This window comes from Elgaria multicarinata, chromosome 1 (genome assembly GCF_023053635.1).
Source record: "Elgaria multicarinata webbii isolate HBS135686 ecotype San Diego chromosome 1, rElgMul1.1.pri, whole genome shotgun sequence".
Classification (NCBI taxonomy): Eukaryota; Metazoa; Chordata; class Lepidosauria; order Squamata; family Anguidae; genus Elgaria; species Elgaria multicarinata.
Window position 1 is genome coordinate 103406462 of NC_086171.1, and position 18582 is coordinate 103425043.

The window sequence follows — 18582 nt, forward strand, 5'->3', positions numbered from 1 at the left end:
TGGATTTGTCTATATAAATGTGATCTTGTCTTTGTACTAGGCCTAGAGACGGGGTACCCTAAAATGGGGCTTCCGAAAAAACTGCATAGGTATCCATGCTACATCCTTAGGGCTTGTCACCCAGGCTGCATGTGCCAAAATTCCCTCTTTTATACAATGACTAAAGTTGCCGAGGCCTTGTCCTCATTTGCATCTGGCCATCCTCATCCAGAGGGAGAGTAAAACTCTTCTTCTGCTCACTAATTTCTCAGTTCTCAAAGTATGGGGAAGCCTTCTTAAGAAAGCAGAGTTAGTTGCTAAAGCAGGAGTAAACAGATGTTTTGGCCTACAACTCCCATGATCCCTCATCATTGGCTATCCTGGATGGGGCTGATGGAAGAAGTAGGCCAAAACATCTGGAGAGTCACAAGTTGACCACCTCTGTGTTGAAGAAACTCCAAGCTCCTTTCGGATGCCCCTACACACTCAACCTTATGTCTTCCTCTCAGTGGCTAGATCATGAGCAACTGTGTTGATCAACCAGGCAATGAGTCAACTGGGCACCTACTATTGAGCAATGTAAAAAAGAATCAGGGACCTTCCTGACCTTCATTTCCCCCTTTTTATTATCACTTGGGCTCCACAGGCTCAACCTGAGACATCTTCATCTTGTCGTCATTACAAGTGAGAAGGGTCGCAGCAGCACACCACCTCCTTCACCAGATTTTTAAAAGGGACCGAGCAACCTAAAGTGGGAAAGGTAATTGTCCACCCCCTCAGTTTTTTGCTCATTGCCTTTGGAGAGAGAGTTATAATGCTAGCAAAAAATAAGGAGCTCTCAGCTGCCTATCGCAGACCAGACTGTTGTGATCTCCATGCAAGGGGATGGCTTCTGACCCACCAGAGCAGCAGAAATATCTCTTAGGTTTTTGATCATTGTGGAAGATGTGGGTAGTGCCGTTGCAAAATCCGTTCTGGATGGCCGGCACCAGAGACTGCTGGCATGGTGACCTGTTAAGGAAACAATTGTGTTGAATTTCAAACCCTCACCCTTTAAAATGTCTGTATCCCACACAAGTGGTTTTTTTTTAAAGATGCAGAGTTGGCCAGTTTGGATATAATCCTCCAGTTTTTATGCATTTTATGATCACAGAATTTGAGGTGCTGAATAGAACTTTAGACCCCTTCTAATGGTATAACTCTCACTCTGCAGTAGAAAGAATTAAGGTGCCAATTTGGGGCACTGTTCCATACCCAAACCCATGGGATAAAGCACCATGAACTTTGCACCTAATGAACTTTGACTAAGGACCCTTGCAAAGTGGTACCTGTCAGTGAAGCTAGCCCAAATGGTGTATGATGGAGAAAGCTATGATTATTTCAAGTAAGTAGACCTCCATGTTTAGAGACAGTAGAATCCTAGGTTCCAGATGATGGGACGATCACCAGAAGAGGACTACAGGGACCCCTGATCTGATCCAGAGATCATTCTTATTTTGTTGCTGTTCTAGGTTTTTTGCATACCATTTTTGGCTCAAATGCTCTCATACCATTCATGTGCATGCACACGTATGCTATACCTGAGCAGGATTGAAAAGTGGAACTCCTCCTCTTGGGGGTGGAGGCACCTGATCAGGGCTGCAACAAGGTTTGGAGAAACTAGCCTGAAACATGAGCCAGAAAAAAACAAGAAGTAGCATTCGATGGAACTCAGAGGAAACACCAAGGTCCCTTGGATAGGCATCAGGCTAGTGGAAACATGCTCTCAAGACACCTGGTTCTGCACTTCTGCCAGGATGGATGACCAAAAGCCCTGCCCTCCCCCAGTGGAGGCCTCCCTCATGTGCAATACGGTTTGCCTCCTCTCACCTGGCCTCTTGCATCTTGAAACATGATCCCATCCCTGCTGCTATAGCCTGGCGGACTCTTGGGTCCTGACAAAACAAAATATATTTTGTTTAAATACTGATCCATTGCTTGGATACAACGTGGGATTACTGCTTTATTGAGGCTATTTTTCGGCTACATCCATATCAGCAATATATTCTGCAATTTATTGAGAAACAAACAGGAATATATTTACCCAAAGAGCTTTTGGAAAAAGGGCTGGCATCTGTGTGAGGTAGTTGAGGGAAAGGACGAGGAGGAAGGGATGAAGGCCTTGTCTCACTCGGGGGAGGAAGAAAAGGTGATGGAGCTGCTTTCTCCTGCAGAAAGGAAACCATACACCACTGATGAAACCATCTAGCTGCAAGCTACTTTCAGAATTTTCCCTCTGCCTCCCTGTGATGGGATCTTAACAAATCCACCCCGCCAAAGGAAACCAATCCATACTTTGGAGACTAGTCGACATGAATGGATATGAGATCATACACAAGCCTCACAGAGCTGCAGGAAGGCAATTGTCCAACAGCATCAGGGGCTCTGTGAGGGCAGGACTCTGGCGCACATGTCCAGGCCCTGTAGCCTGGGGGTGGGGGTAGCAGGAGAAGAGCAACACCAGGAAACACTTGCAGCACCAACACCCAGCACGGGCAGCCCATTGCAACGCAACATCCTTTTTTTCTTTTTCATACTTTGGTTGAGCAGTAGTGCAGCGTAACTAAGTGCCTGCTTCAGAGGCTGTAGCTCAGCCTTCCCCAACCTGGCGGCCTCCTAATGTTTTGGGCTTCAACTCCCTTCAGCCCCACCCAGTATGGCCAATGGCCAGGAATTGTAGTCTGTAATCCAAAACATCTGGAGACCACTAGGTTGGAGAAGGCTCCTCCAGCTGCGTTTGACATCTTAATTTCCCCCAGAGTACCTGGGGCAACTGGGCACACTCAGTCCTCTTTGGGCGAGTTGGGGGAAGGCTTAAGGGTTTTTTTCCCACCAGATTTTTGGGTACTTCTGCAGACCTTGGAAGCAAGCTGATACCTCCCCTCTTGTTTCTCAATGAATTCATGTTTTCACTACAGTCCTGCCATCACTCACCAAATGAGTTCACTACTAGTGGGAATTGTTTTCCGACCACCATAGAGAAGGTTGGTTACAGGCCACATGGCTGCAGGCTCACCATAGGAAAATGGGGAATTCAGAGCCTAGCCCAGAACTTGTCAATCTCAACTTCCAGAAGAGACAAGCCAGAAAATATGGGTTCGGTTTGATACAAACTTAGCCATTAGAATGGGTTCCAGTGGACAACTTACAGTAACTTGGATAACCTGCTTATCCTATTCCATAGCTACTGTTTCCACCTCCTCAGAACGTGCCGTGCATGCAAAGTTGAACGAGTCAAAGTGGGCAAGCAAACAGTGGAGAGAAGGCTGAGAGAAGGGCAATGGAAGAGGAGAAGGCAGCAAGTAGGGGGAGGTGGCAAGTTTATACATTCAGTAGCTTGCCTGGATGGGACCACGTCAGGCTGCAGGAGAGGGAGGGGGGGAATGTTCCCACATGTAAAAACTTTCCTGCACAAACAAAAAAAGGAGAAACGTTCGGCCAAACTTTCTCCTCTGCATGCTGTTTCTCTATGTTTAAGGAAATATTTATTTATTTATTTATTTATTTTATTACTGCATTTATATCCCACCTTTTTTCCTGCAAAGAACCCAAGGCGGCGGACATAATCCTCCTCCTCTCCACTTTATCCTCACAACAACAACCCTTTGAGGTGGGTTGGGCGAGAGGCTGTGACTGGCCCAAAGTCACCCAGTGGGTTTCCATGGCTGATTGGGGACTAGAACCCGGACCTCCTGACTCCCAGTCCGACACTCTAGCCACTACACCACACTGTTATGGGGTGGTGGTTGTTTATTTAAAAAAAATTGGGGGGACTCTAAATTTCAATCCCAATTTCAGCTCAAAGTAGCACAATCTGAAAAAAACAACCCATTACCACTTGATCCAGTTGAAGGCATAAAACATTCCTTCGCCTTTTTGCCTCAGGCGACGCAATAGCAAATGCCAACTTGATTTCCCACCCATCCACCCCATCGCTCCCAGCTGTCCTCTTAGACTTCATATCCCCAGCCTTCCACAAACATAATGCAATTTTCCAAGTTCCCCCACCCCACTGTCTGAACCTCATCTGCTTCCTAAAGCAGCAGGGAAATGCTGCAAGGAGAGCAGTGGTCACTCTCACGTCACGCAATCTTCCTGAAAAGGTTGGTCTATGGCAGCCCTGGGGATCCTTGAATGCCTACCAGGGATGCTTGAGTGAGAAGATCAGCAATGGCAGACCAGGCTTCCCCTTGCAGTGTGCAGGTGCTGGAGAACGCTGGGAACGGGAGAGGAGGGTAACTGCAACAAACAGGCAGAGGCTTTCTTTTCAAGAGACTCTTCATTACCTGGGAAACTGGAGCAGGGAAGTCCAAAGGAGCAGCTGGTGGTTTCTTGGAGGGTTCTGCGTCTTTATTTGGCCTGGATCGGAACCAACTGAACCAGCCAGAACCAGAGGCCTGGAAGAATACAAAATCTTGGGTGTGGGAGCTCTCGGGATTTTCTTCAATGAACACCAAAAGGTGGTGGAAGGCACCAAACCCACTGTGAAATTTTCCTCTCTTGTTGCACCAGCAGTATAGAGAAGGTCCTACGTTCTTTAGCATCACTTTCACACACTATGCTAAAAAAAAGTATCTGCAAGGCTCTCTTGCAAACACTGGGTGCGAATGTTACTAATGCAGAACAGAACGCAGAGGACATTGAACGTAGGTTCAGGCATTAGAGGTGATGTTCTGATTATATAAACCCACCCAAAGCCATTTTTTTTAAGTGCTTGAGAAATATCTTTAGATTTTGTGAGGGAATGGATACTTGGCTCAGCAATACTACAAACGAGAAGGATCTTGGAATTGTTGTAGATCACAAGCTGAATATGAGCCAACAGTGCGATATGGCTGCAAGAAAGGCAAATGCTATTTTGGGCTGCATTAATAGAAGTATAGCTTCCAAATCACGTGAGGTACTGGTTCCTCTCTATTCGGCCCTGGTTAGGCCTCATCTAGAGTATTGCGTCCAGTTCTGGGCTCCACAATTCAAGAAGGACGCAGACAAACTGGAGCGTGTTCAGAGGAGGGCAACCAGGATGATCAGGGGTCTGGAAACAAAGCCCTATGAAGAGAGACTGAAAGAACTGGGCATGTTTAGCCTGGAGAAGAGAAGATTGAGGGGAGACATGATAGCACTCTTCAAAGACTTAAAAGGTTGTCACACAGAGGAGGGCCAGGATCTCTTCTCGATCCTCCCAGAGTGCAGGACACGGAATAACGGGCTCAAGTTAAAGGAAGCCAGATTCCAGCTGGACATCAGGAAAAACTTCCTGACTGTTAGAGCAGTACGACAATGGAATCAGCTACCTAGGGAGGTGGTGGGCTCTCCCACACTCGAGGCCTTCAAGAGGCAGCTGGACAGCCATCTGTCAGGGATGCTTTAGGGTGGATTCCTGCATTGAGCAGGGGGTTGGACTCGATGGCCTTGTAGGCCCCTTCCAACTCTGCTATTCTATGATTCTATGTCAAACCCAGACTCCTGCCAATTGATCACACAGGAACATGAGCATGGTCTTACGATCAGGCCACAGAAGAGGCCAGCCAGATGCTTTTGGGAAGCCCACCATCGGGCATGGCAGCAGCAGCCTCCCCTGTGCTTTGTTCCAGGCATCTAGTACTCAGGGATATACTGCCTCTGAATATGGAGGTTCCATCGAACTGCCATGGCTAATGGCAATTGACAGGCCTAGGGTGCTTCCAGTGGTTGGCATCGCAATTGCTGGAATTGTGCAACAATTCCATCTTTTCCTCCTTCACGAACCTTTCATTTTGGGGGGGGAACAAAAAGGCAGAAGAACCACTGGGGGGGGGGGAATGGGAGGTTTACAAGTGGAAGATGATCTCTTTTAGACCCCTGGTGAAATTCTGTGAATGAGGCAGGGCAGTTGCTCAATAAAAGCCTTGTCCAAAAGCATCCTTATTCAATGGGCATGTTCACATGACATGGCAATCCATCATTGGTTTTGCATCATTCAATAACCAAACAATTTTGCAGACTGAGACATAATCGTATAAGATTATACACCAGAGATAATGGAATGTTGTAGTTTGATGATAGTAACTATTGTATAACATATTTTTCAGAGATTATATATAATGGGAGACTGTATGAAAGGCCTTGGCTAATTGTCTCAAATAAGGTAGGAAACAACGCCAGAGATTTTTGTTAGTTCATTTGTTTTAAATAAGAATGTTAAGGAGAATTGCTGGTCTTAAATACTATGTGAGTAATGGTTATTTTATATATATATTTAAGTAAAAATATAACAGTCCCTGGCGAAACAGGTTAATGTACCGGACTCCTGTTGCTATTGAATTTCTCACACGGCAAAATTGTTTTGTTATTGAATGATTACACATTGCAAAACTGTTGTTATTAAATTGTCTCATGTTACAAAACTGTTTTTGTTACTGAATCCATTACCAAACATTGTATAATTGGTTTCAATGTACTCTATTGTTAGCATTATTTACGCACAAGCTACTACACGCCACTTGTGTGTGTTTGTGTGTGTGTGTGTGTGTGTGTGTGTGTGTGTGTGTGTGTGTATATATATGTACTTACAGATTTGTGCAATAGAATTGGGGCAATGTAACGTAACTTGCCAATGAGAACAAAATATATTTATTTAAACAGTTTTTGTGACTATTTGTTTTTCTTGCTTGTGGTTGGAGGGTGTTTTACCCCAAGTTTGTTTGTAGTATTTCCAGCCACCGCCTCCTTCTATTTAGGGTTGCCCTTCTCAATAGGATGCCTCACCTTTGGTTGCTCTTGTTCTGCATTCTCTGTTGGTGGCTTCTCTAACGTGGCTTCCACCCCTGTACCATCTGGGGATCCTGGGGGATCCTCTACCATGGATATAGTGGAACTCTCAGAGACGGTCCGGTTCCGTGCATTTAAAGTGTTCTAGTATCAAGGAGAAAAACGCAGACAGTAGAGAGGCAGGTCCACAGAGATGATTTTTCAAGAGAAATTTGTTTGTAGCCTAAACCTAAAGATTTGTACTCTCACCCTATCCATAAGGTTCACAATAAGTCAAAATCTTTCTTTACACCACATCATCTCAAGAGCCCTATGAGGCAAATGGATACCTTTCCCATTTCGTGGATGGACAGAATGAGGCTGAGAGACAGTAACTTGCCCAAGACATCTACAGCAGGGGTCCCCGGGCCACGGACAAGTACCGGTCCATGGCCTGTTAGAAACCGGGCCATGCAGGTGAGCTGCTTTAACCCACCCACACCCACCCCAGCGTACCTGGGCGCAGGGTGCCATCTCGCCTGCCCAGCCGAAGGGAAGCCAGGATGCTGGAGGGGGGGGCAGCTTCGGAACAGCGCGCCCGGCCAGAAGCCGCTCTGGGAGAGCGATTTCCAGGCGCGTCGTTCTGAAGCCGCCCGCCCGCCCCAGCATCCTGGCTTTGCTTCAGCTGGGCGCCCACCCAGCCGAAGCGAAGCCAGGACGCTGGAGTGGGGGGGTGAGCGTGGCTTCCCAGAACCATCCCCTCAACACACACACCCCGGTTCCATGGAAAAATTGTCTTCCACGAAACTGGTCCCTGGTGCCAAAAAGGTTGGGAACCGCTGATCTACGGCACAAATGGCACTTGAACCCAGATTTTCCACATCAAATTTGATAATGGAATTGTTGCCTTTTATGACCATTGGTGACCCACTTCAGAGTCTCCAGTAAAAAAAAGAAAAGAAATGGAATACAACTTTAAATAAAACAAAATAGATAAATAGGTATATTTTCCCAGAATTCTGCTGGACCCCGAAGTCATGTATTTGTGACTCCACCACTTTAGAGATAGCTGTTGGTCAAGGAAGGATCAAATAGTCATAAGAACATGAGAAGGGACTTGCTGGATCAGACCAAAGGCCTATGTAGTCCAGGATCCTGTTTCCCACAGGAAGCCCACAAGCCAGACATGAGGGTAACAGACCTGTCCAACTCCAGTTCCCCCAAAACTGATATTCAGAGGCCTAGTTCCTCTGATCCTGGAAGTAATCTGTAGTCTTCATGACTAATAGGCACTGATAGCCTCAGCCTCCATGAATTTGTCTAAGCGCCTTTTAAAGTCATCTAAATTCACAGCCATCACCACGTCAGAAGTAGTTCTTCTGAAACTCCCACCATTCAGTTTCTTGTATGATTCCAGGTTTCTAGTGTTACAAGAGGGGGGAAGCCTCCCTATCTACTTTCTCCACACTTTGCAGCATTTTATAATGCACTATGTTACAGTCAGTTTGAACACTCTTCCTTCATCATACAGAAGAGAAGAGAGGCAGCTCTTCACGTCATTAATAAACTCTAGCTCAGGGCACATTGGACTCATCAATACTATCCACAGCTTTCAAGGATTCCAGTCCAACAGTGTTGTTGACATGACACCAATGATATGGGTTTTCCAGAAAAATTGGAATTGGATTTTTTTTCTGATGCAAATTAGCCTACTTCACATGGGGTCATTTGCATTGGAAAATGTTCAGTTCACATCAGAAAATTTTCAGTGTGCATGAAAAAAATCACTAGAGATTGATATAATTTAGTTTACCAAGTACAAGAAAATCATCAACAAAGCTAAAAAACCCAAAACTACCCCATGTTTATTTGTTGTCACTAAATACCACAAATATGTGACCTGAAATATTTAAGGGAAAAGATTGAATGTTTTATTATGTAGGTATTTTAATTGGAAGCCTCGTGTGGCGCAGAGCGGTAAAGCAGCAGTTTCTGCAGCTGAAACTCTCCCCACAGCCTGAGTTCGATCCCAGCAGAAGCTGGTTTCAGGCAGCCGGCTCGGGTCGACTCAGCCTTCCATCCTCCCGAGGTCAGTAAAATGAGTACCCAGCTAGCTGGGGGAAAGGGAATAACGACTAGGGAAGGCAACGGCAAACCACCCCACTATACGGCCCGCCAAGAAAACATCAGCGAAAGCTGGCGTCCCTCCAAGAGTCAGTAATGACTCAGTGTTTGCACGAGAGGTTCCTTTCCTTCTAAATAAATAAATAAAAATTAAAGAACAGCATAGCCTTCCCTTATTTGAATGTAAGAAAGAAACAAAGGTACTGAAAATTATTGTCACACTAATTCAGCCTTCCCCAACCTGGTGCCGTCCGGATATGTTGGACTACAACTCCCAGTATCCTTCAGTCAGCATGGAGGGCACCAGGTTGGGGAAGGCTGCACTAATTAATTTTAGCAACCCAAAGAATTGTTCATGAGATGCTGACAACCACTCATCTATTTCAACAGAGTTCAGCTGACTTCCACTAGGGTTGTTGAGGCACCTCCATTTTCCCTAGCACTATTTATTAGTTCCATTTCACACAGAGACATATGTCATTTATATATTCTCTCACATACTTGCTAGGGATAATCACCTGAAAAACACTGATTACAATTTTGTAACTACCAGGCTTACCTAGTATTGTATTTGCAACTGGCATCCGTTCATTGGGATGCCAATTGCAAATACAACTTGGGAAATGGAAAAATTCCCATGGAAAAATAAAGCACTGGAAAAAATTCCTCCGCACATCATTGAATGACACCCAGCGATGACCAGCAGAGAGGTGTTCTATGGTTGCTAAAATCAGATCTGACTCCTTCAACCTTCTAAAGTTAAATGTCACATGTCCCTCCAACTCTCACCTGATGTTCCAGAACATTCTTCTGATCACCAAGGATGTGATATGGCCCACAGGTTTCCACAGTGTCCCCTGGAGAAGAGAGCAGAGCAGATTTTATGGCACCATCCAAGATCTGGACTTCAACATGTCAAGAATCATCATGGACCATCCCCAATGCCCTGTTAATTGCCTCTGTGCAACCAAATCTAGCCTCTGACGAAGAAGTGCTGCCATGCACAGGCCAACATAGGAAGAAGCAGGCAGCAAACTCCACTCCTGTGCCTCTTCACAAAGGCGAAGAAATCCAGTTCTCTACTCCAATCCTAAACTTGTCCACTGGGTCAAAAGTCCTGCAGATTCCAATAGTACTTAGTTCTAGGTAGGTAGAAGTACTGTCCAAGGAGTGCCAAGACATGCTTGTTCACCTTTGTGTGCTAGTATGAGAGGGTATGGCTATTTTAATTATTCCGTGACCACAAGTGTCATGTAAACCTGCAAAGTGAGACAAAGCATTTATTTAATCCAAGAAACTACTTGGAGATTGCCCTGATATTATAAGTGTATCAATGTAAGTGGTTTCACTAAAGCTAGGGGAACTAAACATAAATAATCATAAGAGGAGCCCTGTTCCACTTGGCACAATATACAGCTTTTTAATATGAGTGATTTATTGCACACTCATGATTGGCCACTCATGGAAGTTTGTAGGTCATTTACATGATGTCATAAACAACCAGGCTGTCTCTTTGGAAATTCCACTATGAAAGTGGTAATATCTGAAAGAAGTGGGATCTTCTGCCACTAGATATTGCTTTTTCAATGGAAGTGAACAGAGCACTCTTAGAGGGGAAGTATTCAGTTCAAACTACATGGTCGCTCCTCTCTGTCCATGTAATGCATCCCATAACAATAGCACCAAAAAACAAGAAGCACAAACACCCCAAGTAAGCAACACAATTTCCCTTTAAAGTTGCCCTACAGTTTTCTCCTTGATTAAAAGCAGCCTCTGACACTGACATTCTTTTAACAAGGAGGGTTTTTTAAGTGGAGCTTAGTAAAGAAATAGCTCCATCTGCTGACAGTTCAAGTTAGGTTGATACTTTTTTTATATATACTTGTTCTGTTTCTGTGCTTGCATTTGATATACAAAAATTCTTCCTATCATTTTACCATCAGTGCCTTTGATACTGTATTTTGTATTTGTGTTTTTAACTTGTTGGTAGTTTTATGATGGTTTTAATTTTTGTGAACCGCCCAGAGAACTTCGGCTATTGGGCGGTATAAAAATGTAATAAAATAAATAAAAATAAATAAATGCCTGCAAAAGCTTTGCCGACTAATTTCTTCATCAGGATGTCATTAAAAGCACAGAGCCCAGAGCCATTTGAAATGGTGGCAATCTTAAAGGAACATCCACTTGTGGTGTTGTCCAATTAAGGACCTAATTAGATGTGATGTTAATTGTGCAAATACATTTACAATGTATGTTTTGTTATGTAAATAGGAGCCATGGGATTGTGCAGGGGTGGGGTGGGGAGAATTTAACCCTTTCTTCCTGTCAGGATCCTAATAAAAATTTCCTCTATGAAGCTGCTATTTGCATTTCACAGGAAGCTCCCATTGAAGGCTTCCCTTGAAATGCAAATAGCAATTTCAGAGAGGGGAGTTTTGTTGGGACCATGACAGGGAGAGAAAAGCTCCCCTCCCCACCCACTATCCCTAGGCTTCTCAAGCCTCTCCATGGATGCTACTTATGTAGGGTGACCATATGGAAAGGAGGACTGGGCTCCTGTAGCTTTAACAGTTGTATAGGAAAGGGCATTTCCGTAGGTATCATTTGTATGCATGCAGCACTTGGTGAAATTCCCTCTTCATCACAACAGTTAAAGCTGCAGGAGCCCTGTCTTCTTTTGTAGAGTGACCAGATATAAAAGAGGGCAGGGCTCCTACAGTGTTAACTGTCCTCCTTTTCATATGGTCACCCTAACTTATATAACCAAACTATGTACACATTAATTGTATTCATGCTAGTAACAGTATGTTTAGTTTGGCCCTCAGTCTACTACATTTTATGAAAACATTAAAAAAAAATGTTCTCAAGGGTTTAAAAAAATCCTCCTTAGCCTCTCCCTTTAAGGTTGCAATTCCATACACATTACTTCAGAGTATGTCCCATGGAATTCAGCTGAATTGTGATCCAAACTCCCTGTGTAATTTACTTCTTCTAAAAGCAGTCACAGGATGGGGGGATTTGGATCAGGGCCATGTTGTGGGAGAAAAGGAGTCTAACCCTGTCTCCCTGAACCATGGTCCTAATCCAAATCTCACCATTACCACCAAGAGCTGCTATAAGGGGAAAACAGAAACCCAATACAGTGTTTTTCTCCCCATGGCTAATAGCAATTCCAGGGGACAATTTGGATTAGAGCTACCATAACAAAGGGGGGGATTGTCTAGGGCAGTGGTTCCCAAACTTTTTCTGGTAACCGCCCCCTTGGTTCCACAAACTCATGCCCAGTGCCCCCTGCACACAGCCCCTTTAAATGGGAAGCACCCGCTGCAGGCTTGCCGAGGGAGGGTGGGGAAAGAGAGCAAACGCCTCTGTTTTGCAGCCAGTGCATTTTGGTGTTTTTGAAACATTTCAATTCACCGTTAAAAGGACTCTTCTTAAATGGTATTAATACATGTGTGGATTCTTCCCCTATATGGCTTGGGACAAAACTACTTTCTCCCATAAAAATGTCCCTGGGTTTAAAGACCTTCTGGAGAGGGGCTTTTCAGAAAAGACCACCTCGAGCGCCCCCCTGCTGCCCCCTTGCCTCTTAATGCCCCCCTATGCAATCCCACCGCATCCAAAGGGGCAGTACCACCCACTTTGGGAACCACTGGTCTAGGGTGATCATATGAAGAGGGGGACAGGGCTCCTATATCTTTAACAGTTGCATAGAAAAGGGAATTTCAGCAGGTGTCATTTGTATGCATGTCGCACCTGGTGAAATTCCCTCTTCATCACCACAGTTAAAGCTTCAGGAGCTTTACTAGAGTGACCAGTTTTAAAAGAGGGCAGGGCTCCTGCAGCTTTAACTGTGGTGATGAAGAGGGAATTTCACCAGGTTCCCCATATATACAAATGACACCTGTGGAATTTCCCTTTTCAATACAACTGTTAAAGATAACAGGAGCCCTGTCCTCCTTTTCATATGGTCACCCTAGGATTGTCAACACACTCACACATCAAGCTGTGTCATCAAACCAAATTGCAGCAGCTCCTGGCTGCTTGAAGAAGGAAATTGCAGCAGCTCCTGGCTGCTTGAAGAAGGAAATTACATGGGAAGATCCAATTACAGATCCCATTTGGCCCTCAAACAAAACATCTCATTTGGCCCTCAAACAAAATTGCTCCCAATTAAGCATGCCTTTGTTTGGTCTGTTTGTAGAGGCACAAACACTGCTGATGGCCCCTGTACAAGCCCAAAAGAGAAACCAAAGATAGAGAAACCAAAAGAAGATAGAGAAACCAAAAGAAGGTCATTTTGGATGCTGCAAGTGTTTCCTTATCCAGTGCTATTTCAGTGAATGAAAATTACTATGAGGCGGGTTCAGGCGTTACAGAACAGTGTGAGGCTTTCATTTGTCTAGACTTCCATAATGCTTTGTTCCTTCTCTACTATAAAAACAGAGCTTTTTGTTGAAACAGGAAAAGGCCTTGAGTAAAGTGGATTTGGTTGGCCTTCTTTCTCTGTCACATGCCCCAGCTTCAGTGACCCTCATGCCGCCTTCCCTGTATGGATTTCAATTGCATCTCTGATGCCTGTTGTTCATTACAGCCTGGTATGATGGCATGGGATGCTGGAACCTTGATGAAGCTAAGCAGGTCTAGGCCTGGTCAGTTTCTGGAAGGGCGACTACCAGGGAACCCCATGTACATTGATTCCTGCATTGAGCAGGGGGTTGGACTCGATGGCTCCTTCCAACTCTATGATTCTAAGACTTATGGGGACATGCAGGAGAAGTCATGACTGCTTTATCTCCCACTGCTACTAAAATCAAGGAATTGATTTTACATAAATGTTTCCCACATCTAGACCAGACAACCCTACATACATACATACATACACATGCACACACACACCACCACCACCACCTTTATAGATAATTCCAGCAGCCCTTACCTGGTGACTGGTATAGATTTGAGGAAAGGTCATCTGGAAGCTCACTTGGAGAGGATATGGAGCCCTGCCCACTGCCTGGTAGGCAAGTTACCAACCCGGCAACCGATGGCTGTCCATATCCAGGAAAGGAATGTAGTCTCTGATCCACACCTGACTGATATTGAGTTGAGTCCACTGGTAACTGGTGGCTAGAAAGATGTTGCTCTAGATCTTCAGTGCATCTTTGGCTTTGTGCAAATTCAAAATGGGGAGCCAAACCTAGACGACATAAAATTGGATGTAGAAGATCAGTATTAGTCTCAATTCACAGATAAGGTAAGATAGCCTGGTGAATTTTGGGGTGATCAATTTAAGAGGAGGGCCCACAACTCAGTGGTAGAATACATGCTTTGAGTGTAGAAGTTCCCAGGTTCAATCCCTGGACCTCCAGATATAATGATGAGGTAGTAGATGCTGATGCAGATGCCTGCCGGATCGCAGAGAGCTGCTACAATCAGAATAGACTGTCACACATTACCTGGAGGAAGATTTGTCTGTTGAAGAAGAGGAGGGAGAGAGCCAGCACAATGGGCTCCAGCCAGAGCCAGGCTAGGAACTAGAGGCTTCAGCTGAAACCATTAAAAGAGCAACATGGCCCTCCCAGTGCCATTCCTGAACTCCCCCAAATGCAGGAATCCAAGCCTGAGATCATTCATCCCTCTGAATGGCATAGGATCAGACACCAGCAGCAAAAGAACAAAAGAAAACCACACCATGGGGCCTCTCTTAAAAGCAACTTGCTGACCTAATTAGCCAGCTGTGCTGATTAACAACCAGCTATAAATCAGCACAGCCGGAGGGAAGTCTCTGCTGCAAACAATAGCTCTTTAACCCCCATACTTCACCTTGCTCTTCTGGGCCTTTACAGATTACTAGACCCTTGGCTACCCATCTAGACCAGTCTCTCAGACACCCCCTGACTGGCCTTGATGCTTGGTACAATTGATTCATGTGGACTGAACTCCAGATTGCTTTGACCTAGCCTCTGCCTTCTCCTGCTAACCATACTTGGAATCTCACGTATGACCCTGGTGTGGCCTGGTTTCTCTCTTTGTGGCTCCTGGGACTACCTGAGTCTTGACTGGGGCACTTCCTGGCCTTTATGCGAGACATAGACAATACTACATTTGACAGACTAACATTCTAATTCTGTGTAAGGTAGCTTCATATGAGTCACCTGAGATTCAATTTTAAGCCCAGGCACATAACCTGGGCCAGAGGCCATACGACTAATATTCATGCAGGCCAATCCTTGAAGTCATGCTACAAAATGTTGCCCTGTTGAGGGCTTCGGCTACTCAGTTCTACACACCCTGCAATGACTTTCTCAATGTTAATTAGGAACTGACCTAATGAGACAATGGGATGGTTCTCTCTACCCTTTTTATATCTATGTCTCTTCCCCTGTCCTCCTTTTCTAGCCATTCTATTTCCCCTGGTTTTCTCTCCTCTCTCAGTCAGATGGCATTCTGTGGCCACTGAGTCCTCATTTGGGTTGTTTTGAAGGTTTGTCCCCACATCTCAGATTTTTCTCCCCTTAAAAAATATACTTCTGAAAGTCACAGGGTTCTGATATATCTGCCAATATCTTCCTTTTGAGTGTAGGTGCTGCCATTCTGCCTACATAACCATGGGCACTCAAATCGGTTTTAGAATATATGTGATTAGAACAACTGGAACAGACCACTGGAACAACGGGTTGGCCAATGTGTGAGCAGAATGTTGGACTCGATGGACCCTTGGTCTGATCCAGTATGGCTCTTCTTATGGTCTTATGACCCAACTATTTCCACATTCAGTTTCCAACAAAGGCCCATCTTTGGAAGTTCACAAATAAAGCATGAGGTTGAAGGCTTCCCTCCTGTTATTTGTCCCCAACAGCTGTCATTCAAAGGCATACTATGGAGGTTTACTATGGAGGTTTCATTTAGCTATCTACTCTAATAGCTGCTGGAAGGCCTGTGTTCCATTAAAATAAGCAAAGGTGCAACCGTATGCATGTTTAGAGAGAAAAAAGTCCTACAACTGGCTGGCTGGGAAATGCTGAGAGTTGTAGACTTTTTTCTGTTTAAACATGCATACGATTGCACCATTGGTTGTTATTTAACTTTAAAGCCTTCCAAAGACTGGGACTGAATATCTGGAAATAATACTACGGGAACGTGATGCTGTTAAACTCCTGGAATGTTTATATTTGTATAATGCAGGAAGCAAGAACCATCCAGAAGGACCACTGGTCCAACTAAAATGGCAATCCTACACAGCCTTACTTGGGAGAAAGTCCCATTGAAGTCCGTGGAACTTACTTCTGAGTGAACATAAGCTGCAAATCAGCTGCAAATATGATTATCTCATGCATCAAGGATTCTTCGGTTCAGTACCTGATCCTGGATTTTATACAAAAGCATACATATACAGAGAGCAAACAGCCCTTCTAGAGAACTTGTTTAATTTAGACCCCTTGCTTCAGTGTAAAGAAAAATCAAGTTAAAAAGAATTAGAGCTGGAGGAGCAGCTGCCAAAGTCTGTCTCCTTTAATCTAACCTGATGCATTTACAGCCTGATCCTATGCATGTTTACTTAGAAATAAGGCCCACCAGTGCTCGAATTACAGGAGGAGGTACAGGGGGGCTAGCCCCCTTAGCTCTTGTTTTTAGAAGGCTATGGCAGCCACAATATGGCTACAATTAGGGAAAAGAGGCAGGAGCCTGTGGGTTTCAGTAAGGGTGCCGTTAGCTTTCCCCTCGTAAAAGCATTGATGCCTATTGAATTCAATAAAATGTACTTCAAAATAAGGGTGTGTGCAAAGTATTCTAACCACTGTCTTTAATATATCCCCCATTTAATAGTGGTTTGTATACCAGAAATCAGCCCAATCCTCAAATGTTTCAGATTAAATTTAAAAGGGTTCCATTCAATTTAATCCAGTACACCACAGAATGCTCCTTTCTGTTCCACACATCACTGTTTGCTCTTCCTTTTTTACCTGCTATTGATCCACTAACTCTGGGGATCTCTGGTTGCCTGGATGTAGCACTGGGGAGGCCTCCTTCCTCCTTAATTCAGATGAAAGAGAGAGAGAAATATGTAAAGCTCAAAGGCAAACAGAGCAGGCTCTGGAGTACCAGGCATGAAGGAATACATGGTGCCAACAAGGGGACAGGTCAAACAGCCCATTGGCAAAACACTGTAGAGCAACCCCTGTCACACTTTCTGGGGGAAGGAAAAGAGGTAGATGCTTGTCAGAACGGCACGCAGAAAACCCAGTTACATACACTGAACTTAGTTCCAGACACTCAATAATCGTGATGAAAAGAACAAAAAATCATACGAGTATTTACAAAGAAGCCCCTTGAGCTGAGGGTGGGAGAGGGGAACAACCTGAGGGGTTATGACATGATGCCATGTACCAGGTGGGTGCGGCCTACATTTTGAATATGCAACCTCTGAATAGAGTGATTGGGAGTTGTGCCATGTCGTGCAAACCCATCCATCATGGGTTATTCAAGAGTTAAATGACCCTTACAGAAGCCTACTGCTATTCAAGTATTATGCAAGGGTTGTTTAACCCTCAAATAACCTAGTGCATGGGTTCTCAACAAGGAGGGGATTCCCCCCCCGGGGGGGGGAATTTTAGGGTTCCAGGGGGGGAATTGGGACCACTATTCAGCAAAGTATGATGTTCTGTAGATTATGTCTTCCTACACATGTTATTAAAAACATCCCAGAAAAGTGTCATGTTGTCTGCAAAAGCCAGGCCTTTGCTCTCTTTTCCCTCCCTCCCTCGCAATCCTAGGAGTTTCAAGCTTCCCATTTAAAGGGGAAACGCAAAGCATGGGAGCTGAGAATGTAAAAGGGGCCATGCTTTGCGTTGCCCCTTTAAATGGGACTAATATAGGAAAAAAATAAAACATTTTCAATATTATATGCATATTATTTGGAATGCACCTTTTGAGTTAGACTATCTTGGGAAGGGGAGAATTATATTCTGAACAATGGTGAAAGGGGGGAATGGAGCAAAAATGGTTGAGAACCACTGACCTAGTGGCTATGTTCACACAATATGGCGCAAGCCCCAATGATCCCAATAGCCCTATTTGGGAGTTGCTTATTCAAAATGGCAGCCACATGCACCCGCCATGTGCCATTATTTAATCCATGATAACTTGCGGATTGTGGATTATTTAATCCATGATAATTTGCCATGTCATGTGAAGTGGGTCCTCAGGTTGCCCCATCAGCATGACAATGGAGGCGTGGCCCTGCCTGTCATAGAGGAGGGTATCAGAAAACACATTGGAGACCCATTCCTAGGTCTAATTGAAGATGGCAGCCATGAGAAACTTGGAGGAGGAAGCAAGAAGCTGGTGTTGACAGCTCTTCAGGGCTAGAGACATCCAGGCCACAGAGGATTCCCTTGGAGCTCAGCTGGGAGCTTAGAGGCTGAGCTTGGGAGGGACAGACTGAAGGAAAGCCACAGACCATTTACTCCCATCCTCTCTGCTAGTGGCCTCAGCAAAAGACACAACCCATAAACCCTGCACTCCCTACCATGTGCTGACATGATCTCCCACTCTACATGTTTTCAGTCATGTTAGAAAAAATTGAAATAATACAGCAAACAAGACTGGCCATTCCTTGTGCTGGATTGATCCTGATTTTGACACTTGTAAATCATCATCACCATCATCATCATCATCAACCAAGAATGCTTTTGCTGATTATTCAGATAC

At 44.7% G+C, this 18582-nt stretch overlaps 1 protein-coding gene across 5 annotated transcripts in view; it reads right to left on the reverse strand.

Annotated features, from left to right (window-relative positions):
• Positions 1-587: 587 nt before the first annotated feature.
• SEC16B (SEC16 homolog B, endoplasmic reticulum export factor) overlaps positions 588-18582 on the reverse strand; it is a 54388-nt gene continuing 36393 nt past the window's right edge. For all 5 annotated transcript variants that reach the window (XM_063134117.1, XM_063134125.1, XM_063134101.1 and 2 more), the window contains 9 exons: positions 16836-16905; positions 13811-14068; positions 9661-9728; positions 6766-6912; positions 4305-4415; positions 2063-2186; positions 1849-1913; positions 1560-1643; positions 588-990 (listed from right to left, as the gene is read on the reverse strand). In XM_063134117.1, the coding sequence (XP_062990187.1) occupies positions 913-990; positions 1560-1643; positions 1849-1913; positions 2063-2186; positions 4305-4415; positions 6766-6912; positions 9661-9728; positions 13811-14068; positions 16836-16905 (1005 nt within the window). In that variant the 3' untranslated portion in view covers positions 588-912. The remainder of the gene's footprint in view (positions 991-1559; positions 1644-1848; positions 1914-2062; positions 2187-4304; positions 4416-6765; positions 6913-9660; positions 9729-13810; positions 14069-16835; positions 16906-18582) is intronic.